Below are 20,186 nucleotides of genomic sequence, written 5' to 3' on the forward strand. Positions count from 1 at the left end.
TTGCCGATATATCTATGATTTAATTTATTGTTTAAAAATGCCTCTGGAAGTTTTCTATTCTACAAAAAACACGAATTTAAACGATCACACGTGAAGAAGCTTAGCCTGTCTTTTCCATATTGCCTTAATGTCGTTGATAGGGTGTTGGCAACTTACCAACTTACACTACTGACCAATAGGAGTTCAGTGTGACGTATAAAACTTGAAGAACTTAGCACAAGATTAAAGTTTGCGTAACACTGATTGTGCGTTTCGTATATTAGCCGCGTTTCCCGCGCACATCACTGTAGACTTCAGAAGGTACAATCATTATTTCTTGTCTTTTAAAATTGTTCTCAGTTCGAACATTTAATATTTCTCAATTCATTTACTGTTAAAGTTACTGAAATTGCACTGTGTTGATTTCTTCTTTTTTTATACAAGGGTAAATAAATTCGGCTGGAGTCTATAGAGCAAATACATTCCAAGTTTTAATAGTTTAGTGTTGATTTATATTACTGTTATTTATATTTGGGGATTGTTTATAATTACAACTATCAAACCATTTTAATGCCTTTTACAGATAAAATTCAAACAACCGGTTACTATTAAAATTTTTATCAGTGTTAAAATATGCATGATTTATTATATATCAAATATAGTTGACTATATACATATGTGTATGTTATTTAAATCGGACGTTTACGTCTTTTCAAGCGTCCAGTGAATCTCATTTTACTTGTGCATGATGTTACATCTACTGTAATTTAAACACAAGACAGTACTAAAGATATTGTCCTATTTTACGTTTAAATATCAAACAGAATTACAACTATTGCTTGACGTTTCATTTAAACATCAGATAACAAGCACAACGACTGTTGTTTAAAGTTATATTTAATTACACATTATACAGTATTATAAATTAAACGTTGTCCTTATTTTCAGCTTTATAAAATCAGTTTTCTGTGACGTTATTCTTTAAAGTCGTGGAAAGTCCCGTTAAAGGAATGACATTTGAAAAAAACAACAACTAAATCGGTTGTTTTCTAAATTATTGTATTTAATAGTTCGTAAAGAATCAACATGAAAACCGGACGAGGGGTTCTTTTATTTGGTGCTCTCTTAACTTTGCTTCTTCAGTCCTCATCTTCTCCAGTATCTGATGAAGACAACGAGGTTAAGGACGTCGAGAAGAAAGCCCAACCCACAGAGCAGCAACACAGTGAAGATGATGAAAAAACTGTGGAAGAGAAGGAAATTGAAGTGATGGAAGCTGGAATCTTGGATTCCATTCGAAAGTTCTTTGATTCTGATGATCCAGATTCTGGCATTAGTAGAATATCCGATCACGTGCAAAATTTTGGTGGTAAGTTCAAACCTGGTCTAGCATTCTCATGTCTTTCACTGTAAAACAAGCTTAAAGCTCACCGTATTAGTTTAGTTTAGTATTCTGTATGAAATCAACTGTACACTAATGAATTACTTCGTTCGTTAGATTTATACAGTTTCAACTAATATGGTGATTTCGTAATGAAACTAGTGATAATCAAGTATCATTATAGACTGAACTAAAGTGCCAAACTACAATATACACTACCTTCTGAAAGAAACCACTTAAGACATATTAGCTCGGAAGTAATGTCACTTTTCTTACATAATATTATGCTATAGTTACTGACTGATTCTTTAATTTTCATTTTCAATCTGTATAGCAAGTACGGTATTCAAACGCAGTGTACTAATGTCTAAAGTTTATTATTAAACAGAAGATTTAAATGCGACCTCCATAATGTTAATATATCACGTAATTGACGTTATATTTACTTGCTTGTGAAATATGTAAGGCTAAAGACTCAAGTAAACTACCAGAATTAGTGAAACTTTTCTAAAAACTCGTAATTATAATTACATTGGAGTAAAGAATTAATCTACCACTGCCAAAACACAATTAGCTGAAATGAATAAACTATATATATATATATAGCCCCTGATAGTACAGAGGTAAGTTTCCGAATTTATAACGCTAAAATCAGGGGTCGATTCCTCTCAGTGGGTTCAGCAGATAGTTCTTTGTTGCTTTGCTTTAAGAAACCAAACACACACATATATATATATATATTGATTGGAACCTGGTCGTGTCGTTGTGTGCAAGTTGGGAAGGCCAGGCTCATTTTACACCTCTGTCTTTCTCTTTAACCGTGTTTGATGTAAACATTCGAGTACTATATTTAATATCTATGAAGTTAGTAAATGTGCCTAAAATGTACACTAATTCTATATTCTCTCTTTTCAAGACATGTACGGAAATATCACACATAAACATTTAATGCTAAATTGTCACTTCTCTACATTTAGTCGTTTCAAAACTCGCAAAAATTTCATGAACAGGTCACTTTTTCACTCAATAACTTTATTAAACGCATAATGAAAAAAGAACAAAAGACACAAAACCTTTTGAATTGTTGAGATAATTTAAGCAAAGCGATACATTATTGTCTTGTTTAGGTGGACTTTCTTATCGTACGCTATCGAAAGTTCTCAGCTTCACTAAAGTATTAAGTTTATAGTGTGGCTATTATGAACACATTTAGGCATAAAAGTATAACCTATATACTTTTGTTGCTAAAAAACATGACATAAAAACTATTGTTGGAATGCATTCTTACCAAAACACACTGCTTTTCTATATATTAGAAGTTGTTATATATATATATATATATATATAACACTTTTTTCTATGTTATTTTTTGTTTTGGAATTTCGCACAAAGCTCCTCGAGGGCTATCTGTGCTAGCCGTCCCTAATTTAGCAGTGTAAGACTAGAGGGAAGGCAGCTAGTCATCACCACCCACCGCCAACTCTTGGGCTACTCTTTTACCAACGAATAGTGGTATTGACCTTCACATTATAACGCCCCCACGGCTGGGAGGGCGAGCATGTTTAGCGCGACGCGGGCACGAACCCGCGACCCTCGGATTACGAGTCGCACGCCTTACGCGCTAGGCCATGCCGGGCCTTATTTTTTGTTAGCTTATTTCATTAAAAGGATGCGCACACGCACGTAGATAAATAATAATATCTTGGTGCACAACCCGGGAATCCATTTAGTATGAGTGAAAAATGTCAGGTTTCTGGGTTCTTTCCTCGTGAAAATATGACGGTTACATTTTTTCTTGTTGTTTTTTTTGCATAAAACGACGCGTATGTTAATAAGTGATACCCTGGTGCACACTCTCAGAGTTCACATAGTTTAGGTACAACGTTTCAAGGTTGACATATTCTAAAAAGAGTATAAACCCATTTTAGCATAAAAATATAACCCATACCTCTTCGTTGATAAGCAATATGTCGTAAAAATGTATTCTCAAAATGGGTGGTAAGGGTATTAACACTTTAATTAAAATAAGGTATAGAACAACGTTTCGACCCTCTTAGGTCATCTTCAGGTTAACCTTTTGTCTTGAGAATACATGTTAACTTCAAGTGGGTTTCTCGTCATCAATAATATGACATAAAACACATTGTTGAAACGCATTGTTATGAAAACGTACTGACTTTCCTATATGTTAAAAGTTGTTACATAAGAAACCACTTACACATACAGTTCATTGTCTAGCTTTGTGCTTAATAATAAACAAACATTTATGACTTTTGATGAAACGTGAAGTGTTTACCTCAAGAAAAATTTTATGTTTCCACAGAAGCACTGAAGGACGTAGTGAATCGTACTCTCAGTGGAATTAACGGGTTTATTCAGGGACTGTCTACCAACGAGAGTTCGGATGATGACAAAAAGGTAGGAGTAAATCAGTTGATTAACTTTATCTACAAAGGAATATGCAACCATTTTTTCTTCACTTTTATAGTAAAGTAATTTAAATCTTACATTTGAAACTAATAAAATATGCGAATTTTATATTTTTACTCTGTTAATTAAGTGTTAGAAGGTGATTATTAGAATTATATTACCATAATATCATTAACCATATTATTTAAATTATGCTTTTAACGTATCGTACATTCGGGGAAAATTACACCAAGTTTGATGATTGTTCATTTACATATGTCTTATTATAATGAATGAAACATTTACATATATCTTTGTATAAACACTTTCACATAAATATAATACATTCAGCATTTTAAATATAATTTTCCCAAACATTCTCACCAAGGCTTAAATTTCAAAACTAATTCTGCCTCGGTTGCTGTAATAGTTTTAACCTACCACATTTCATAGGCCTACTGTGATAGTTTAAGAATTTCAAGTAAAATAAACGCATCGTTATTTGATTGCTGTAACAAACGAAGTTCGAGAACCTAGTACAGAAGTATAAAAAATACAAAAAAGTTGAAAAACTAACGCTGACGTAGCAATGCCATTGCCATAAAGTAAGGAAATAAGACAGGAATCAATACACAAATCTATACAAAAGCCTGAACGTAAATAGTCAAATTTGTCCAAGAAAAACTTACGTACAACTAAACTCTTGGTCACTTTAACAATTCTTTCACATTTGAGATCTAAAGCATATTCTCTCTACCAATTGTCAAATTTCAAAATTAATACTGATTCTGTTTTAGTAGCGCTTTTAACCTGCCATTTCATGGGCCTACTCTGATAGACCTACAGTCTAAATTCTCTTCAATGTTGTAAATCAGCTAATCTGATGATTTAGTTTGATCTTTCAGATCATCCTATTTTTCTCATTGCATTAATTTAACTGGTTAAACTTATATTTCAGCTTTCATCCTTTTTAACGTCTGTTTCTATTTGTCTTTTTGAAGGAGATAGAGAAAGGAGTTGAAATTGAAGGTTCAAAATGAAGACCGTTATCTTGCTTAGCGGTAGTGTCATTGAAGATAGAAAAATGTAACTACGTCATTTTGAGAACAGTTTTTATTATGTAAAAATCTGAAATAAAGTATGATCGTTTGAAAATATTATGTTTAAACGTTGGACTTCTGGTTCAAGGTTCTAATCATTATGTTGTCATTATATGTTGTACCTCTTTTTTTCTTTAATAACAATCTTTGTAAACTCATCAACTTGTTGTGTATGTTATGTGTTTTATATTAGTGTTTCTCAATATTTTTTAATCTAAGGAGCTCTTGTGGCATCAAATATTTGTCACGGAATATTTCACAGCGTTCATTTAAAAAACAAAACAATATTACAATACTATATATATGTAACTCTACACCAATTAAGTATGTTTAATACAGCTATATAATCACAAACCATGGAACATTTCTCGAGAAATTTACTCTGGTACACATGCACTCATAACAAGAAGCGTGCGCTCTCAAACAATAAACACATATGACTTGAACACATGGTTTTACATAGCGCCCCTCACTAATTTAAAATATTGCAGTGACCCCTTGTTATTTTGTGATTATGAAACCAGCTATACTAATAAAAATATGATGTAGTCGAATTGGAATTACGTGTACGAGACTCTTGAATTCCATAGAAACCTACACGAAAAGCACTGGTTTAAAACACTATTATGTCTCTTGACCACAACTAAGCTTATGAACTTTGTGATTAGGAAAAAAAGTCTGGTCGGCACTGGAATCTGCAGAAACATTGTGCTTGCGGTTATTGAAGGCGCATTTGTGCCCTATTTGCTTTGTGTAACAATGAGCTGAGCGTTGAGGTTTTATTTACAAAATCCGAGGCTAGGTTGCTCTAAATGATGTGGTTTGAACCATAGACTCTATAAAACTTCCAGTTTCATCTGTCACAACTACGCATAGATAGGGTGAGCGTTAGCATTATTATCTGAGCCTTATTGAGTGTGAGAAACAAATAAACTGAACATAATGTAGAAATATGATGAAACATTCCTTTATTTGATGACAAAGTCACGTGTGTATATTTAAAATGGCAGATCGTTCCTTCACTGGATCAGACGGAAGAAGTTGTCAAAATCTCTAGGAATTTGTTCCAAGTTGTGAAAACTTAACTACTGTATTTTACGCCTTGTAAGACGTACTTATTTCTTTAAAAATGCCTTGAAAAATCTCCATACGTCTTCCAAGACAAAAGTGATGGGTTAAGGCAAGAGGTTAGCTTAGGGTCAACTCAAAACGACCTCTCATACAGATCGTAATCTCATTACTTACCAATTACAAGTATTTTCAATAACATAAGACATTCAGTCTAACTAATATTTTCTATATGCGATGAATAATATGATGTATTTTACCGTTTTTACTCAGTAGGTGTTGGTTGCTGAGTCAAAATATTTGTTCTTAGAATTGTCTTTTCAAAGGGTGCGTTTTCCACGATGTAATGGTTTGCAAGGCGTAAAATGCGGTACATATGTTCTTCCAGGACGGTTGTGCTGCCTCCATGACTATTCCCCATTCCAATTGGAAAATATGGGACACCACAATCTTGAGACATTACCTGACCTAGCAGTGAAAACGTATGCTGTTATTTCATGCATAGGATGTAAGTACTTGTAGAAACATTTCTCAAAGGAATACAGTGGTATTATCCTATGTGAATGACATAGAATAATAGGTTGCAAGACGAAAGACACTTAATTGCAAATATCCAGATAAAAATTTAAAAGTGGGAAAATTTTAGTACCAAAATAGTGGACTAATAAACCTATGGTATGCCAGCGTATCACGTCTGCGTCTCAGTATGAATCTAAATAATAAGAAAAAATCATAGGTACATCAAAGTGCTTATATGTTGCTTTCCATAGAGGAAATTAGCAACAATATAAAAGTCGTTATATTTTTAGATTAACTTGAGTTTACATGTTTAAAACGTGATTTTAATTTTTCTAGACCTTTTCATAGTTTGTTACCATTTAAACACTTGATTCAAAATTAATTAAGTAATTAAACTAAACGGTGCTATACAATACACAATCAAAGTACCGCCCCTAGTTATTTATTTATCCAAAGACAGAGAGAGCAGAAAAGGTGCAATATTTCTATTAACGTTTGTTTTCAAATTTCACGCAAAGCTGCACAAGGTTATTTGGGCTAGCCATCCCCAATTTAGCAGTGTAAGACTAGAGGGAAGGCAGTTAGTCAACACCACCTATTGTCAACTACTTTTTTACCAACGAATAGTGGGATTGACCGTCACATTATAAAGACCCCCAGAACTGAAAGGGCGAGCGTGTTTGATGCGAGGGGAATTCGAATCCGCGATCCTCAGATTACGAGTCGAACGTCTTAACCCACCTGGCCATGCCGGGCCGATTGTGTAACTAAAACCTTTCAAGATTGGGCGAGGTAAAACGCGAAACCATCAGATTTCCAAAATAATGATACCTAAGTTTCTCAAGAAAGAAAAACACAAACTAAAAGTAATCTTCTGAAAAATAAAAATATTCAGGAGTTTTCAGTATTTTACTGATAAGGGGCTATCTTCCATAACTTATTTAATACTCTCAAAGGATATAAATAGTTAAATTGAAAAGCGTTATAAATATAAGTTTAAAGCCGCTACAAGAATGTAATATTTTGAGAGTTATAAAAGATCAAATGAGAAGTTAGGCAATGAATAAAAATTAAATGAAAACAACTTGGCTAACATATAAAAAAATGACAATATTTTTGTTTTGTTTTTAAAATACATGAAGGGCAAGCAAAATGTTAAAATAGCAATAAGGCTTTTGAGGAATGATGCAGGAAGACTGATATTAGATGATCATGGGATGACTAGGTAATTAAATTCTAATTTTATCTTCAGTTTTACTAATTAACATTTACACAATATTTCTCATCTTGAAAAGTTGAAAAATGAAAATTAGGTTGAACAAGATGGTAAATTAGTTCTGAGTTTGGTTTTGAAAAAGTTAAAAATTTACTATTAGTTTTCTAAGTCCTTAAATAATGGGAAGACACCAAGAGATTGGAAGTAATATAATACTATACTTCTGTTCAAGGGAGGTGATAAATATTGTCCCAGTATTTATATTTCAACTAATATTGAAACAGTGGTAAGAAGAGCTTTTGAAAGTCATTTAAAATGCTATACAAAGTTATCTAACATATTTTAGGATTTCACTAGATTAGTAAGCATGATTTCACTAGATTAGTAAGCATGATTTCACTAAGGGCAAGTTTTACTCATCTGTTGACATTATTTGAATATTGTTACTGCTTATACAGATGAGGGTACAAGTGTGGATGTAATGTATCTGTATTTTCAGAAAGCATTTGACAAGATGCTACATAAAAGTTTAGCTAAATATAGGTCTATGGGATAGGTTGGTTCATTGGAGAAAAAAACAGCTATATGGAAAAAATAATTGGTTCTTCAGTCAAACTGTATTAATGTGATAAGTGAGGTACCTAAGGACCTTTCTTCTTTTTCACTTATATCGGTGGCATAAATGAATGAATGGAGAAGAGATTATTTATATTTGCTGATGACATTAAAATTTGGATGCCAATGGCTGTGAGGAGGATGCTATCTTTACAAAAGGATTTGGATTATTTGATTAGTTGGGTAAATAAATAGCAAATGGCTTTTAGTTATAACAAATGCAAGGTACTGCTACTGCATGTGGAATATTATAGTTTGAATTATGGAAATTAGTTTGATGAATGTAACCTGTAAAATGTTTCTGAAGAAAACTATAATGCAGGTGGAGCGTTATAATTTGAATTATGAGTCTGAATTTGCTGGAACTAACCTATACAATGCTTTGAAAAACGACAACAATCTTGCTGTTCTTTTTTATCAGTCTCTTAAGCAGGACAAATAAGATTTTAAGTTGTATCTACGGAAATATTGAATACAAGTGTAAAGAGATTTTAGTATCATTTTATGCCTTTGGAACAGGATGTTCAGTGTTGGGCACATTACTTCAGAAGAGACATTGAATTGTTGAAAAAGGGTCAAAGGTAAGCTGGTAGAGTGATAATTGACCTGAAAATGTTTTCATACGAGAATAGGTTAAGATGTCTGAACTTTTTTCTCTTGAAAAAGAGGAATTTGTATTTAAAATTGTAAAGAGAATTGATAATATTGATGTATCATCGCTTTTTTATATTTATTGGTGAGACTGATAAGACCAGGGGACACAAATATAAATTTTGATAATGAAGAAATCATATTCAGCCAAGAGAGTATTTTTTCCTAAGAAGGTAGTTGGTTTCTAAAACGACTTGTCTAGGACTGTGGTGAATGCAGTTAATTTAATGTCAAGGAAAGTGTAAAAATATTTGAATGATGTGGTCTGGTTGTGAGGTTCTTTTAAGGATGAGAGAACAGATTAACTTTCCCGAAAGGTCTTTACTCTCCTTTAATGTAAAAAATTTCCCAGAATACCATAGCCTTTTCAAAAACTTACATCAACACTTTAACTCCTTCCTATACTGTTTGTGATAGTTTTATGATAATAGCTGAGTTAATGACCAACATATTTTGCGGGGTAGCTTAATCTAGCTCTCTTTATTAACCTGAAGATGATCTAAGAAGATCGAAACGTTGTTTTGTATTTTACTTCAATTAAAGTTTTGATACCCATACCAGTTGTCTTCTGAATACAAATTTTGTCTCAACTCTGACATTAGGTAAATATCTCACACATCTCCAGAAAAGTATCTAAGTCATTTTTCTGTTCACCAAATTTGGACAACATGGGTTTGCCGGCACTGACTCTATTTTTATTCTTGGGTTCTCTGTATTTTTGTTTGATGTTTTTGATATCAGTTTCTGCTCTTATTCTCTCTATTTAGAATCTCTCCTTTCACTTCCTTTTCTTATTGAACTTGTATTTCTTCCTCTTCTGCTTGTCTGTCTTAATCTCTCTCCTGCTGATGCTTTTCTCTTGTTTATCAAATTGTCATAGATTGACATCTTTGAGTTCAAGTCGCTTTCCACTTTTTATCCACTTATCAAAGTCAGTTGACCTCGTTATATACTATTGTTGTGACCTCTACAATATTTTTGCCATTATTATAGCTATGCCTATGTAGACCTTTTAACAGCTGCTATTTATGTGAATTTATATTGCTCTGTATCACTATAGATCGTGTCAGACTTGCCACTGTCAGGTTTTATGTATTGACTGGATTATTTACAGTAGAAGTTCTGTGACCTGCTGCTGATAAAGTTCAATAATACACAAACAGCGCACAATCCACGTGTTTTAAGATAATACATTTAAAAAGTCACATATATACACAAATGTTTGTTACACAGTTAGTTATCACAGTCGTATACATAGTTCTAAGTAATTGTTTCGTTTTCGCCAAAGTCCACACAGTCTGGTTCAGTTCCTTTAGAACTCAAATTGACAAGGCGAATTATTGTATTCCTGCTCTGTTATTTAAATTCAGTCTGTAATAATGACATTTTAGAATCACAACTATAACTGTTGATTACCACATTTGCATCCAAAAGTTTAAACAATTCAATTTTTGTCAAAGTCCACAGAGGTTAATTCAATTAATTTATAACATAATTTGACGAGACGAAATATTTTCCTACTCTGTTACTAAAATACAACTTGTACTAACTTCAATACAAATATTACCACTATTAAAATCTTTTTCGCTAAACTCATAAACACGCCACCTAGACCTGTCGTTTGATCTACATTTTTGACGTGCATTTATATCCTGACAGAGGTCTAGAAGGTTCTACATACTACTAGATGTTGTGATCTAATAATACACAATTAGAATAAGGAAAAAATCTTTGAATTTTGTAGTAGTATGACCCAGTAATGTAGCAATCATCAATTCATAACTACTCAAATTACATTGGGAAGGGGGGCAAAATATGGCCCTCTTGAAAATATTGTTAATTTGTTATATATTTTACAACAGAAAAATATGTTAAACTATAAGCTTTCAGAATGCACTCGACGAGATCTCTTCGAATATGATTTCAAATCTTAATCTAACAATGACTCGTGAATACCTGAACTTTTCATGATTGTAGTTACATATTCTCATAAAATGTGTTGCACAGCTGCTGTAGTTTATTAGGTGTTATTCCAGTTAGCCTACAAAATGATCAACCACGTTTGTCTGCAATAATCAAATGTAAAAATGAAACTCAAAATAACAGAAACCAGTTTCACAACTTAATATTTAGTTGGCATCCTTTTGGATTTTACTACTGCTTCACAACAACATGGCATACTTTCAATGAGTTTGTAAAGATATTCCTGAGTGACTGACTATCATCCTTCTTTGAGTACTTCAAAAAGTTTATCTTCCGAGTTTGACTCGTGATTTTTCGTTAATCGGCTTATCTCAGCCCATAAATATTCAATTGTATTGATATCAGGTGACTGACTCACTTGGCCATTCCGTAACACTACTTTTCTTATTTGTAAGATATCTTGTAATATATCTGTAGTAACCACTCTACAGTTGCAGAGAGACTTTTGTGATCAATTTACATTGGTGAAAGACTATACAATAATATGCATTTTAAAGTGGCTAAAATAATTGGAAAACTTTTACAGGAGTATACTTAGGCTCAGTGCAGATATTGTAGGCTATGACTTCCCAAGAACTTATTTACTTAACCAAAATTCCTTTTATCTAAAAAGCTAAGAAAATGGTGTTCTCAAGAATTGAGTGAACACGTAAACAAATTTTCCTTTGATCATTTTTCACTTAGAAAGAAAGCTGGAAATCAGTTAACTTTGTAAACAACTGGCTTAGATGTCATCATTGAACAACTGAAACATGACTAAGAGCAGCCATAACCAAGGGACTCACTTAGGATCAAGTTGAAAAGTTCCGTTAATAACTTTTCAAGGAATTCAAAAGTTCAAGTTGAGACAAAATTAATTTATTTTAGTAGCATTTACAAATATATATTTCAATTAACTATGACAACCTACAGCTACTATATCGAAAAATATGTGTTTAATGTTCAGGTAACATAATAAAGAGAGTTTGGTAATTAGTAGTATTTGTTAATTGATTAGTCTATGGCACCATTAGCTAATTAATTAGTAAGTACAGAATTCTTCAAACTATAGTAGATACAAACAAAATAAAGGTGGTGGTATGTACTCCCAACCAGCTGTATTCCTTCTAGTCAGCAGTTCAAAACTGGTAACAATGACAAATATCCTCACGAGCTTTTGTCATATCAAAGAAAGGGTGTGCAAGTTTCGTGACAATAGGAGTTAATATAAGACTCTTGAACCACAATCCCTTCTTCACTCCACCACTTATGAAAGGTAAATAAACGTGAACAATAAAAAAAAAAACAAAACTTCTAAGGCCCAAACTGAGCAAAACCCAGGCAATCCATTATATAGCTTTGTGCTTAAACAAGAACAAACATAAACGTTATCCTGATTACTTAGATAATTAAAATAATAAATAATAATAATAACACAGGTACAAATATAAAAGCTGTTTTGGTTTTAATAACATATTTCTAAACTGATATTAATGTTTTTTTCTATCAAGTGAAGATTTTTCACAAATGAGAAGAAAAAAGTCGTACTTAGATCAAATCATTAATTTGTTTTAGACAATAAACATTTTTGTTATTATGCTTTTTAACAAAAATAAAAACACACTGAAAAAAGGAGAAACATTAATGTAAAACAAATATGCACTCTTGTTCCTTCTGATTTTTTGGTAAAAACTACGTGTTGTGTTTTTTCTCTTTGTATTGTGCCTGGAGCGACTTGTTTCACTGATCAGTAATAATCGGAAATACCTCCCCTTCATTTTCCTAAAGTCCTGATGACACCTTTCTACTTGTTTCTCTGTGACGGCACCATGATTTTCACGGAACTAGTCATTATATTGGTTTAAGGAAGGAACCTTCAAGCTCATATTATAACCCAACTCTTTTTAAACATATCAAGCATTTATTTACAATATTATCGTAATATGGGTCCTGATAGTTTCTTAAAAAATGTCAATCATATCTTTAAAGCAGTGGTTCTTAATCTGAGTTCAATCGAACCCCAGGGGCTCGGTGAGTTAGTTTCAGGGGTTTGGCGGAGGTCAAGACACATACCCTGTGTGTGTGTCCGTTCCGTTCACCCCAATCGTGTGATTCGTGACGTTATGCTCTACTTGGCCATCACTGGCTGCGGCTGATCACGTCACATCACTTGGCCTTAATATCTGTGCTGCAGGGAACTTCGTGCTCTAGCAGTCGACTTGTGACTGTAGTAATCGTGCATCATTTGTGATTTATTTCCTAATCTCTACTAACTATGTCGAGCAAAAACAGAAAGTGGTCGGACGAATACGTACAATATGGAGTCACGTGTATAACGGAACATGATGGAAGACAATGTCCTCAATGCACGATTTGCAATGCCAAGTTGAGCAATTCTAGTCTAGCACTGGCAAAACTAAGAGAACACTCTCTAAAGCTGCATGGAGATGGAAACTACAAGAACACAATGCTTGCTGAAATAAGGTAAAGAGAGCCAGGTTCGATGAAAAGGCTACTTTGCATGTTCTGGGCTTTGTACCAATCGACAAACCGATCCTCACAGCATTGTACGAAGTTGCGTACTTGATTGCAAAGCAGGGCAAACCACACACCATTGGTGAAGCACTCGTAAAACTAGCTGTGTTGAAGATGGCGAATATCATGCTGGGAAAAGCTGATGAAAATAAGTTATCCCAAATTCCTCTTTCAAATGACACCATCAGCAGCAGAATAGATGACATGAGTGATGACATCTTGGCTCAAGTAGTTGCAGATCTGATTTCAAGCCCAGCAAAATTCAACATTCAACTCGAAGAGACAACCGACGTTTCCAATCTAAGCCAGCTTGTTGTATTCGTGCGCTATGTGAAAAACGACGAGATAAAAGATTTTTTTTTATTCTGTAAGCCTCTTTACAACAACAACTAAGGCAGTCGACATGAAGAAACTTGTGGATGACTTCTTCAAAGACAACGAACTTTCGTGGGATATGGTTTCTGCAGTTTGTTTGGACGGAGCTCCAGTCATGCTTGGACGAAACTCTGGTTTTGGTGCGCTGGTGAAAGCCGGTGTACCACACATTATTGTAACGCACTATGTTTTGCACAGGCACGCGTTGGCAACAAAAACCTTGCCTTCAAAACTGGCAGAAGTATTAAAAATTGTAGTGGAATATGTGAACTTTGTGCGAAATAGTGCCCTGAAGCACCGCATCTTCAAAGAGCTGTGTAATGAAATGGGCTCTGAATTCGAAGCACTTCTGTACCATTCTAACGTTCGTTGGTTAACCCGGGGAAAGGTGCTGAATTATGTTTTTGCTATGCGTGTGGAATTAGCCCTGTTTTTGCGAAAGCACCAACATTGTCATGCAGATTGCATCGAAAAATCTGAATTCATTCTCATTTTGGCGTACATGGCCGATATCTTCAATGCTCTCAATCAACAGATGCAGGGCTGTGGAGTCAACATCATCGAAGCGGAAGAAAACCTGAAAGCTTTTCAAAAAAAGCTAACGTTATGGAAACGACGAACAGAGAATGATAACTTCGCAAACTTTCCCCGCTGGAAGACTGTGTAAGTAAGATGTGTCTGAAATCGGAGATATTTCTGTACCCGGGGAATTGAAGCAAGCAATTTCCATGCACTTAGATGAGCTCGCAAAGTCTCTCGACGGATACTTCCCCACCAGAGAGTCATATCCAGCATGGGTGAGACAGTCGTTCACGTCTAGTGTTGCGACAGCAGATGTCAATGATGAATACCTCGACGAAAGCATTGAACATCAGTAGAGCCAGGTTCATCAGCAACTTTTCAGAACAGCAACGGTCTCAACGTTTTGGTGTCACCAAATCGTAGCGTACCCTCTTATTGTTAAGAAATCCCTTGAGATACTCATGCCGTTTTGTTACAACGTATCTTTACGAGCAATCTTTTTCGAGGATGGTAGACATAAAAACGAAGAAAAGGAACAGACTTTGTTGCGAAAATGATATGAGAGTGGCACTTGCTAAGGTGAAGCCGCACATTTCTGAACTTGACTCTGAAGGCAACTGCAAAAGTCACATTGATTTGCAGTAAATGTTCATTGAGTTATGTTTTTGTTTTTGTGTGAAATTCATGTTTTGTTGGTTTTGTTCTTTGAACACATTGATATTGTGTGCAATTGATGCATGATTCATTTTTTGCACTAATAAAATATCTCATTATGTTTTGAATTTGAAAAAAATCATATTTTATTTTTCCAATTACAAAGGGTTCAGTGAATGCAAGTACAAAACTTAATTACTACAGAGTGACTTGGATTAATTGTAAAGTTGGACAAGTATCTGGCAAGTTGCATTTAATTATAATAACTTCGAGGTAATGCATTTGATGCATAATAATTTGAATCACAAAAAGGATTTTGACATTAAAAACAGTTTGGTTGCTGAGGCAGCTTCTTATTACTAGTAATAGAGTTGATATAATTTCAGAGTGTGTTTACAGATATTATTATAAGTTATGTATCGGTAGTGATATATACGCAATTGACAATAAATGATATTGACTTATTGTAAATTTTCGAAGGAGAGCTATGAGGACTGTTATAGGGATCGAAGAATTATCTTACGGTGAAAAATTAATATTTATTGACTTATTTCTCTTCAGGTGACGTTATCAAAGTTTTCAAAATTATCAAGAGAATTGCTGGGACAAAGGTCTCTGATTCCATTGCCTTGTACTTTAAATATAATAGAACGGGGGGAACACACAGTTTCATGATTTGAAAAATAGGCTGGGATTTAGTTAAGACAATTTTATTTTTGTAAGAGGGTGACTGACTTATGTAATAAATTACCATTTGCAATAGTGGAGTCTAACATGATACATAAGGTTAAAAGAGAAGTCAATGATTTTCTGAAAAGTAAAGGGTTGGTCTAATGACTTTACGTTTCCCAAGAAGAAGTACAAGGAAATCCTTAAAGGACCAAATGGTCGCTTGTTGTCCTTCAGAAATAATTTGTTACTTGAGAAACTTTTAATAAAGTGGCATATAGAGGCTTCGCCAAGAAAGTCATATTGATGGGGTTACAACAAAGCTGCTTAATTGAGATGTGTGGTGGCCTGGTGAGAGAAAGAAAGAAAAAGTTATTAGTGAACCTTTGAAATTTGTGGAGTGCCTTTGATTATATAATAATACGTGCAAGATGGCGTGCTCTTAACTGTAGTAGGTAAAATATTATATATTTACATTGCACATTTTATATAGAAAGAAATGCAAATTGGTGCAAGTGATCACTGATCATCGTTCTGTTAGATACGATGTCTTGCTAAAATTAGGAATATGGAATAATTCCAAAAATAAATTGGAAAGAATTTGGTTTGTTTTGAATTTCGCTCAAAGCTTCACGAGAGCCATTTGCGCTAGCCGTCCTTAATTTAGCAGTGTAAAACTAGAGGAAAAGCAGCTAGTCATCACCACCCACCGCCAACTCTGGAGCTACTCTTTTACCAACTAATAGTGGGATTGATCCTCACATTATAACGCCCCCCACGGTTGAAAGGGGAGCATGTTTGATGTAACTGGGATTCAAACCCTCGACCATCGAATTACGAGTCGAGTGCCTTAACCATCTGGCCATGCCGAGCGTAATTTTAAAGGGATGCGACAAGAATAATCTGTTGTGAACTGGGTTGATGAATTATTTGGAGACACTAATTACTTGATGAAAAATGTTAATTATTCACGGTAAACTTATTCCTTATAAAAAGAAAAAGGGTCACTACAAGTAAAAAACAAACAAGGTTGGCTCACAAATGGCTTAAGACACAAAATTAAAGAAAAACAATACATTTAAGAGAAATTTTGAATATTTTAGAAGATCAAGAAGGTTGGTAAAATATATAATTAGGACATCAAAAAAGATGTATGAGAAAAGATTGGCAGAAAATTTAAGTATTAACAGTAAGAATTTCTTTAAATACATTAAGAGAAATATAACATTAAAATGGGGTAGAACTCTTAAGGGATGATAAATAAAAACTAGCATATGACAATTATGAGATGGCTGGGTTGTTGGATTTTGCTTTTTCTACATAAATATTGAATGTAAGTCTAAAGGGGTTATCATTTTATTGTTCAGGTCACTTGTTTGGTCACACTGGGAATTCTGTGTTTATGGCTCCTTACCTTGAAAAAGACATTGAATTGCATGTAAGGGCTAGAAAAGGTTTACTAGATTGGTACCTGAGATGAAAGGATTGTCATATGAGGAGAATGTGAAATTTCTCAAATAGCTTTATTATGAAAAGAGAAGAGTTAGTGGGGGATCTGATTGAAATGTTTAATATTATAAAGGTGTGTTCGTGTGTGTGTTTTCGTATAGCAAAGCCACATCGGGTTATCTGCTGAGTCCACCAAGGGGAATCAAACCCCTGATCTTAGCGTTGTAAGCCCGTAGATTTACCGCTGTACCAGTACCATCATCAGTAAGTTGATTATTTTTAACAAACCCTTTTCTCACCAGAGTTCTTCAGCTACCAGTGAGAACATCAGGACTAAAGGACACAAATATACATTTTGGCAGGGTAGGAGTCATCTTTCTCTAAGACAGCTTCATTTTTCTAACAGGGTGGTTGGTGTTTTGAATGGGTTGCCCTCAAATGTTATAGAAGCAGTAAATTTAAATGAGTTAAAAAAAAAAGATTGATAAGTGTATAAATGATTGGCTTTAAGATTTTTTAACTTTTAATTCAGTTTAGAGGATGGGACATCTGAGACATACCAATAACTCCCATGTTGTCCGAAAACGTGAAATTATATTATGTTAAAAAATAATCCTGGCATAGTGAGGCTTAAATCATTTATGCCACCGAGGCATTACTCTGTTGTTAGTAGCAGTGTTAGAAGAATTTAAGGGTGTGTTCCTATAGATTATCCCCCGAGTGGGTCAGCAGTATGTCTGCGGACTTACAACGCTAAAAACCAGGTTTCGATACTGGTGGTGGGCAGAGCACAGATAGCCCATTATGTAGCTTTGTGCTTAATTCAAAACAACATCCTATATATTAGATATAGGTAAAAAAATAAAAATCTTTATCTTTTTAGAAATCACTCTTTTGATTTCATTTTGAATACTGTGTATAGTTTTGGTCTTATTTAAGAAAGGATACTGATTCGTTCAATGGGTTTAGAGGAAAGCAACAAGCATGTTTATTTAATTGTGTTATTTTATGAAAAGAGGTTAAGGTCTTAACTTTTGTCTTTTAAGAAAATAAATGTGAGAAATAGTGTTTAAAAAGTTTATCGGATTACTTGAATGTCAGGTTTCTATACTCATGAATAGACCGAAGTGCCTGTGACTTGTTGGTGATACATTTCGACAACAAACAGCACACAGTTCACTTGTTTGAAAATAACACATTAAATTCAAGTCAAATGTATATAGAAATGTTCATTACGCTGTTGGTTACCACAGTTGTGTGAAGAATATGTATGTAAAAAACGGCTCGTTTGGGTTGAGAAAATTTTTTTACGTAGAGGAGCGAACAACGTTTCGACCTTCTTCAGTCATCGTCAGGTTCACAAAGAAAGGAAGAGATAACTGACCGGAAGCTGACCACATGTTTGAAAGGGGTTGTGTAACTGAATGTCAGAATGTAGAGGGCGTGCTTAGATGTTTGAATATATAATTTATATTATTATATTATATTTAATATAGGTATAAAGGTGTTCTTTTGTATTGGTTTATTTTGGGCTTGAGTTGTTGTATAAGTAAGGCTTCTTTAATTTTGCGTTTGTTTTTGTTTGTTTCTTTATTTAGTATTTGAGTGTTTTATATGATTATGTTGTGTTTATTTGACTTGCAGTGTTCGAAAACGTGTGAAGGTGACTTTTTATGTTCTTTGAATCTGGTTTCCATTTTTTCTACTTGTTTCTCCAATATAGAAGCCGTGGCAGTTATCACATTGTATTTTATAAACGTATGTATTTTCTCTACAAGTGGGTTTTCACTGAGTTGTGTGAAGAGCTTTAAATAATTACTTCTTTTCATCAGTGTCACACAATTCATTTTAGCTACTTTATAAAACGAATTTACATGATGAATTATTCTTTTCTACTTCTTGATTACAACACAGTCAGTGAAAATTTTACTTTGGTTACCATAGTTATATTCAGAGCTTTAAATAACTATATATTTTCGTCAATGTCCACACGTGTTGTTTAATAACTTTAGAATGCAACTGATTTGATGAATTATTCTGTCCTATTCCACCAATTAATAAGAACAGAATTTCATGTGGAAACACCGGGCCTGAATGTACTGATTGAGATGGAACAGGGAAATGACTGGTTTCTTGTCCCTGGTCGTTTAGGGAACCACAAACAGGCGGGAGTAAAAAACCCCTGGCAATCGTGTGTCAGACTTGATAGCCTGTTGTGTGGGACGGCTATACGAAAGTTCTTTAGATAAGCAGTTGGAAGACACTTCAATAACAGTATGGCATCACCACACTAAGGGTATCAACAACAAGGAAAGCTCATTTGCAGGGCCTGAAGGGACAAACAAATGTCAATAACTTCCCCGACGGATCACCCACACCTGTGACCTTGAAGTACGACATCAGACGAGTGAGAAGATTCCAAAGTAGTAACGTGAACTTCGGAATTCATGCTTGACATTGAACAAACAAGCGAAAGATTTCGTTGTAAAACACGAGCAAATAAATGCTCTCAAATGGAAGTGAAAATCTCTTGAAAAGAAATATAATTTATGTTAGATTTAAATCACTCCGTAGCAGAAATAGAAAAAAAAAAGGATGTCTGAAATCGAGCATTCTCTTTCGAGCGCGTGTTGTTGGGCTCGGCATGGTCAGGTGGTTAAGGCACTCGACTCGTAATCTGAGGGTCGTGGGTTCGAATCCCCGTCATACCAAACATGCTCGCCTTTTCAGCCGTGGGGACGTTATAATATTACGGTCAATTCCACTATTCGTTGGTAAAAGAAAAGTTCAAGAGTTGGTGTTGGGTGGTGATGTCTAGCTGTCTTCCCTCTAGTCTTACGCTGCTAAATTAGGGACGGCTAGCACAGAAAAAGCCCTCGAGTAGCTTTGCGCAAACTTCAAAACAAACCCTCGTTGTTTGGGTATTTATATATACCCAGGAGGGTCAGGTGCACTTGACCTTTTCCTCCTTCCTTTTTTTTGTTTATCTAAACTGTTTATTGCATTAATAAATATTACATGAGGGCCAGAGTAACCCGCACTTACTCGGGGCTTTAGCAGGGCAATGTCCATGTGTCATTCA

The 20,186-nt window shown here is 34.3% G+C and overlaps 1 protein-coding gene and 1 long non-coding RNA gene across 2 annotated transcripts; one reads left to right on the forward strand and one right to left on the reverse strand.

The window, feature by feature from the left end:
- The first annotated feature begins 1,065 nt into the window (after positions 1-1,065).
- LOC143253656 (uncharacterized) lies at positions 1,066-5,044 on the forward strand. Its single transcript, XM_076507858.1, has 3 exons — positions 1,066-1,348; positions 3,684-3,778; positions 4,771-5,044. Exons 1-3 carry the CDS (start codon positions 1,066-1,068, stop codon positions 4,807-4,809), a joined length of 417 nt encoding a protein of 138 aa, XP_076363973.1. The 3' UTR covers positions 4,810-5,044.
- Positions 1,292-6,432, reverse strand: LOC143253657 (uncharacterized). The gene is made up of 3 exons (XR_013029759.1): positions 6,198-6,432; positions 3,657-3,807; positions 1,292-1,398 (listed from the first exon to the last, which is right to left on the reverse strand). It is a non-coding gene; the product is annotated as an uncharacterized LOC143253657 (long non-coding RNA).
- Positions 6,433-20,186: the final 13,754 nt, after the last annotated feature.

Source organism: Tachypleus tridentatus, chromosome 6, assembly GCF_004210375.1.
Source record: "Tachypleus tridentatus isolate NWPU-2018 chromosome 6, ASM421037v1, whole genome shotgun sequence".
Taxonomy (NCBI): Eukaryota; Metazoa; Arthropoda; class Merostomata; order Xiphosura; family Limulidae; genus Tachypleus; species Tachypleus tridentatus.

Excerpts from the sequence above, each read along its gene's own strand:
- LOC143253656 (XM_076507858.1), top strand. The coding sequence starts at position 1,066 with ATGAAAACCGGACGAGGGGTTCTTTTATTTGGTGCTCTCTTAACTTTG. Across the intron at positions 1,349-3,683 it reads TCACGTGCAAAATTTTGGTG|AAGCACTGAAGGACGTAGTG; the intron begins GTAAGTTCAAAC and ends ATGTTTCCACAG. Across the intron at positions 3,779-4,770 it reads GTTCGGATGATGACAAAAAG|GAGATAGAGAAAGGAGTTGA; the intron begins GTAGGAGTAAAT and ends GTCTTTTTGAAG.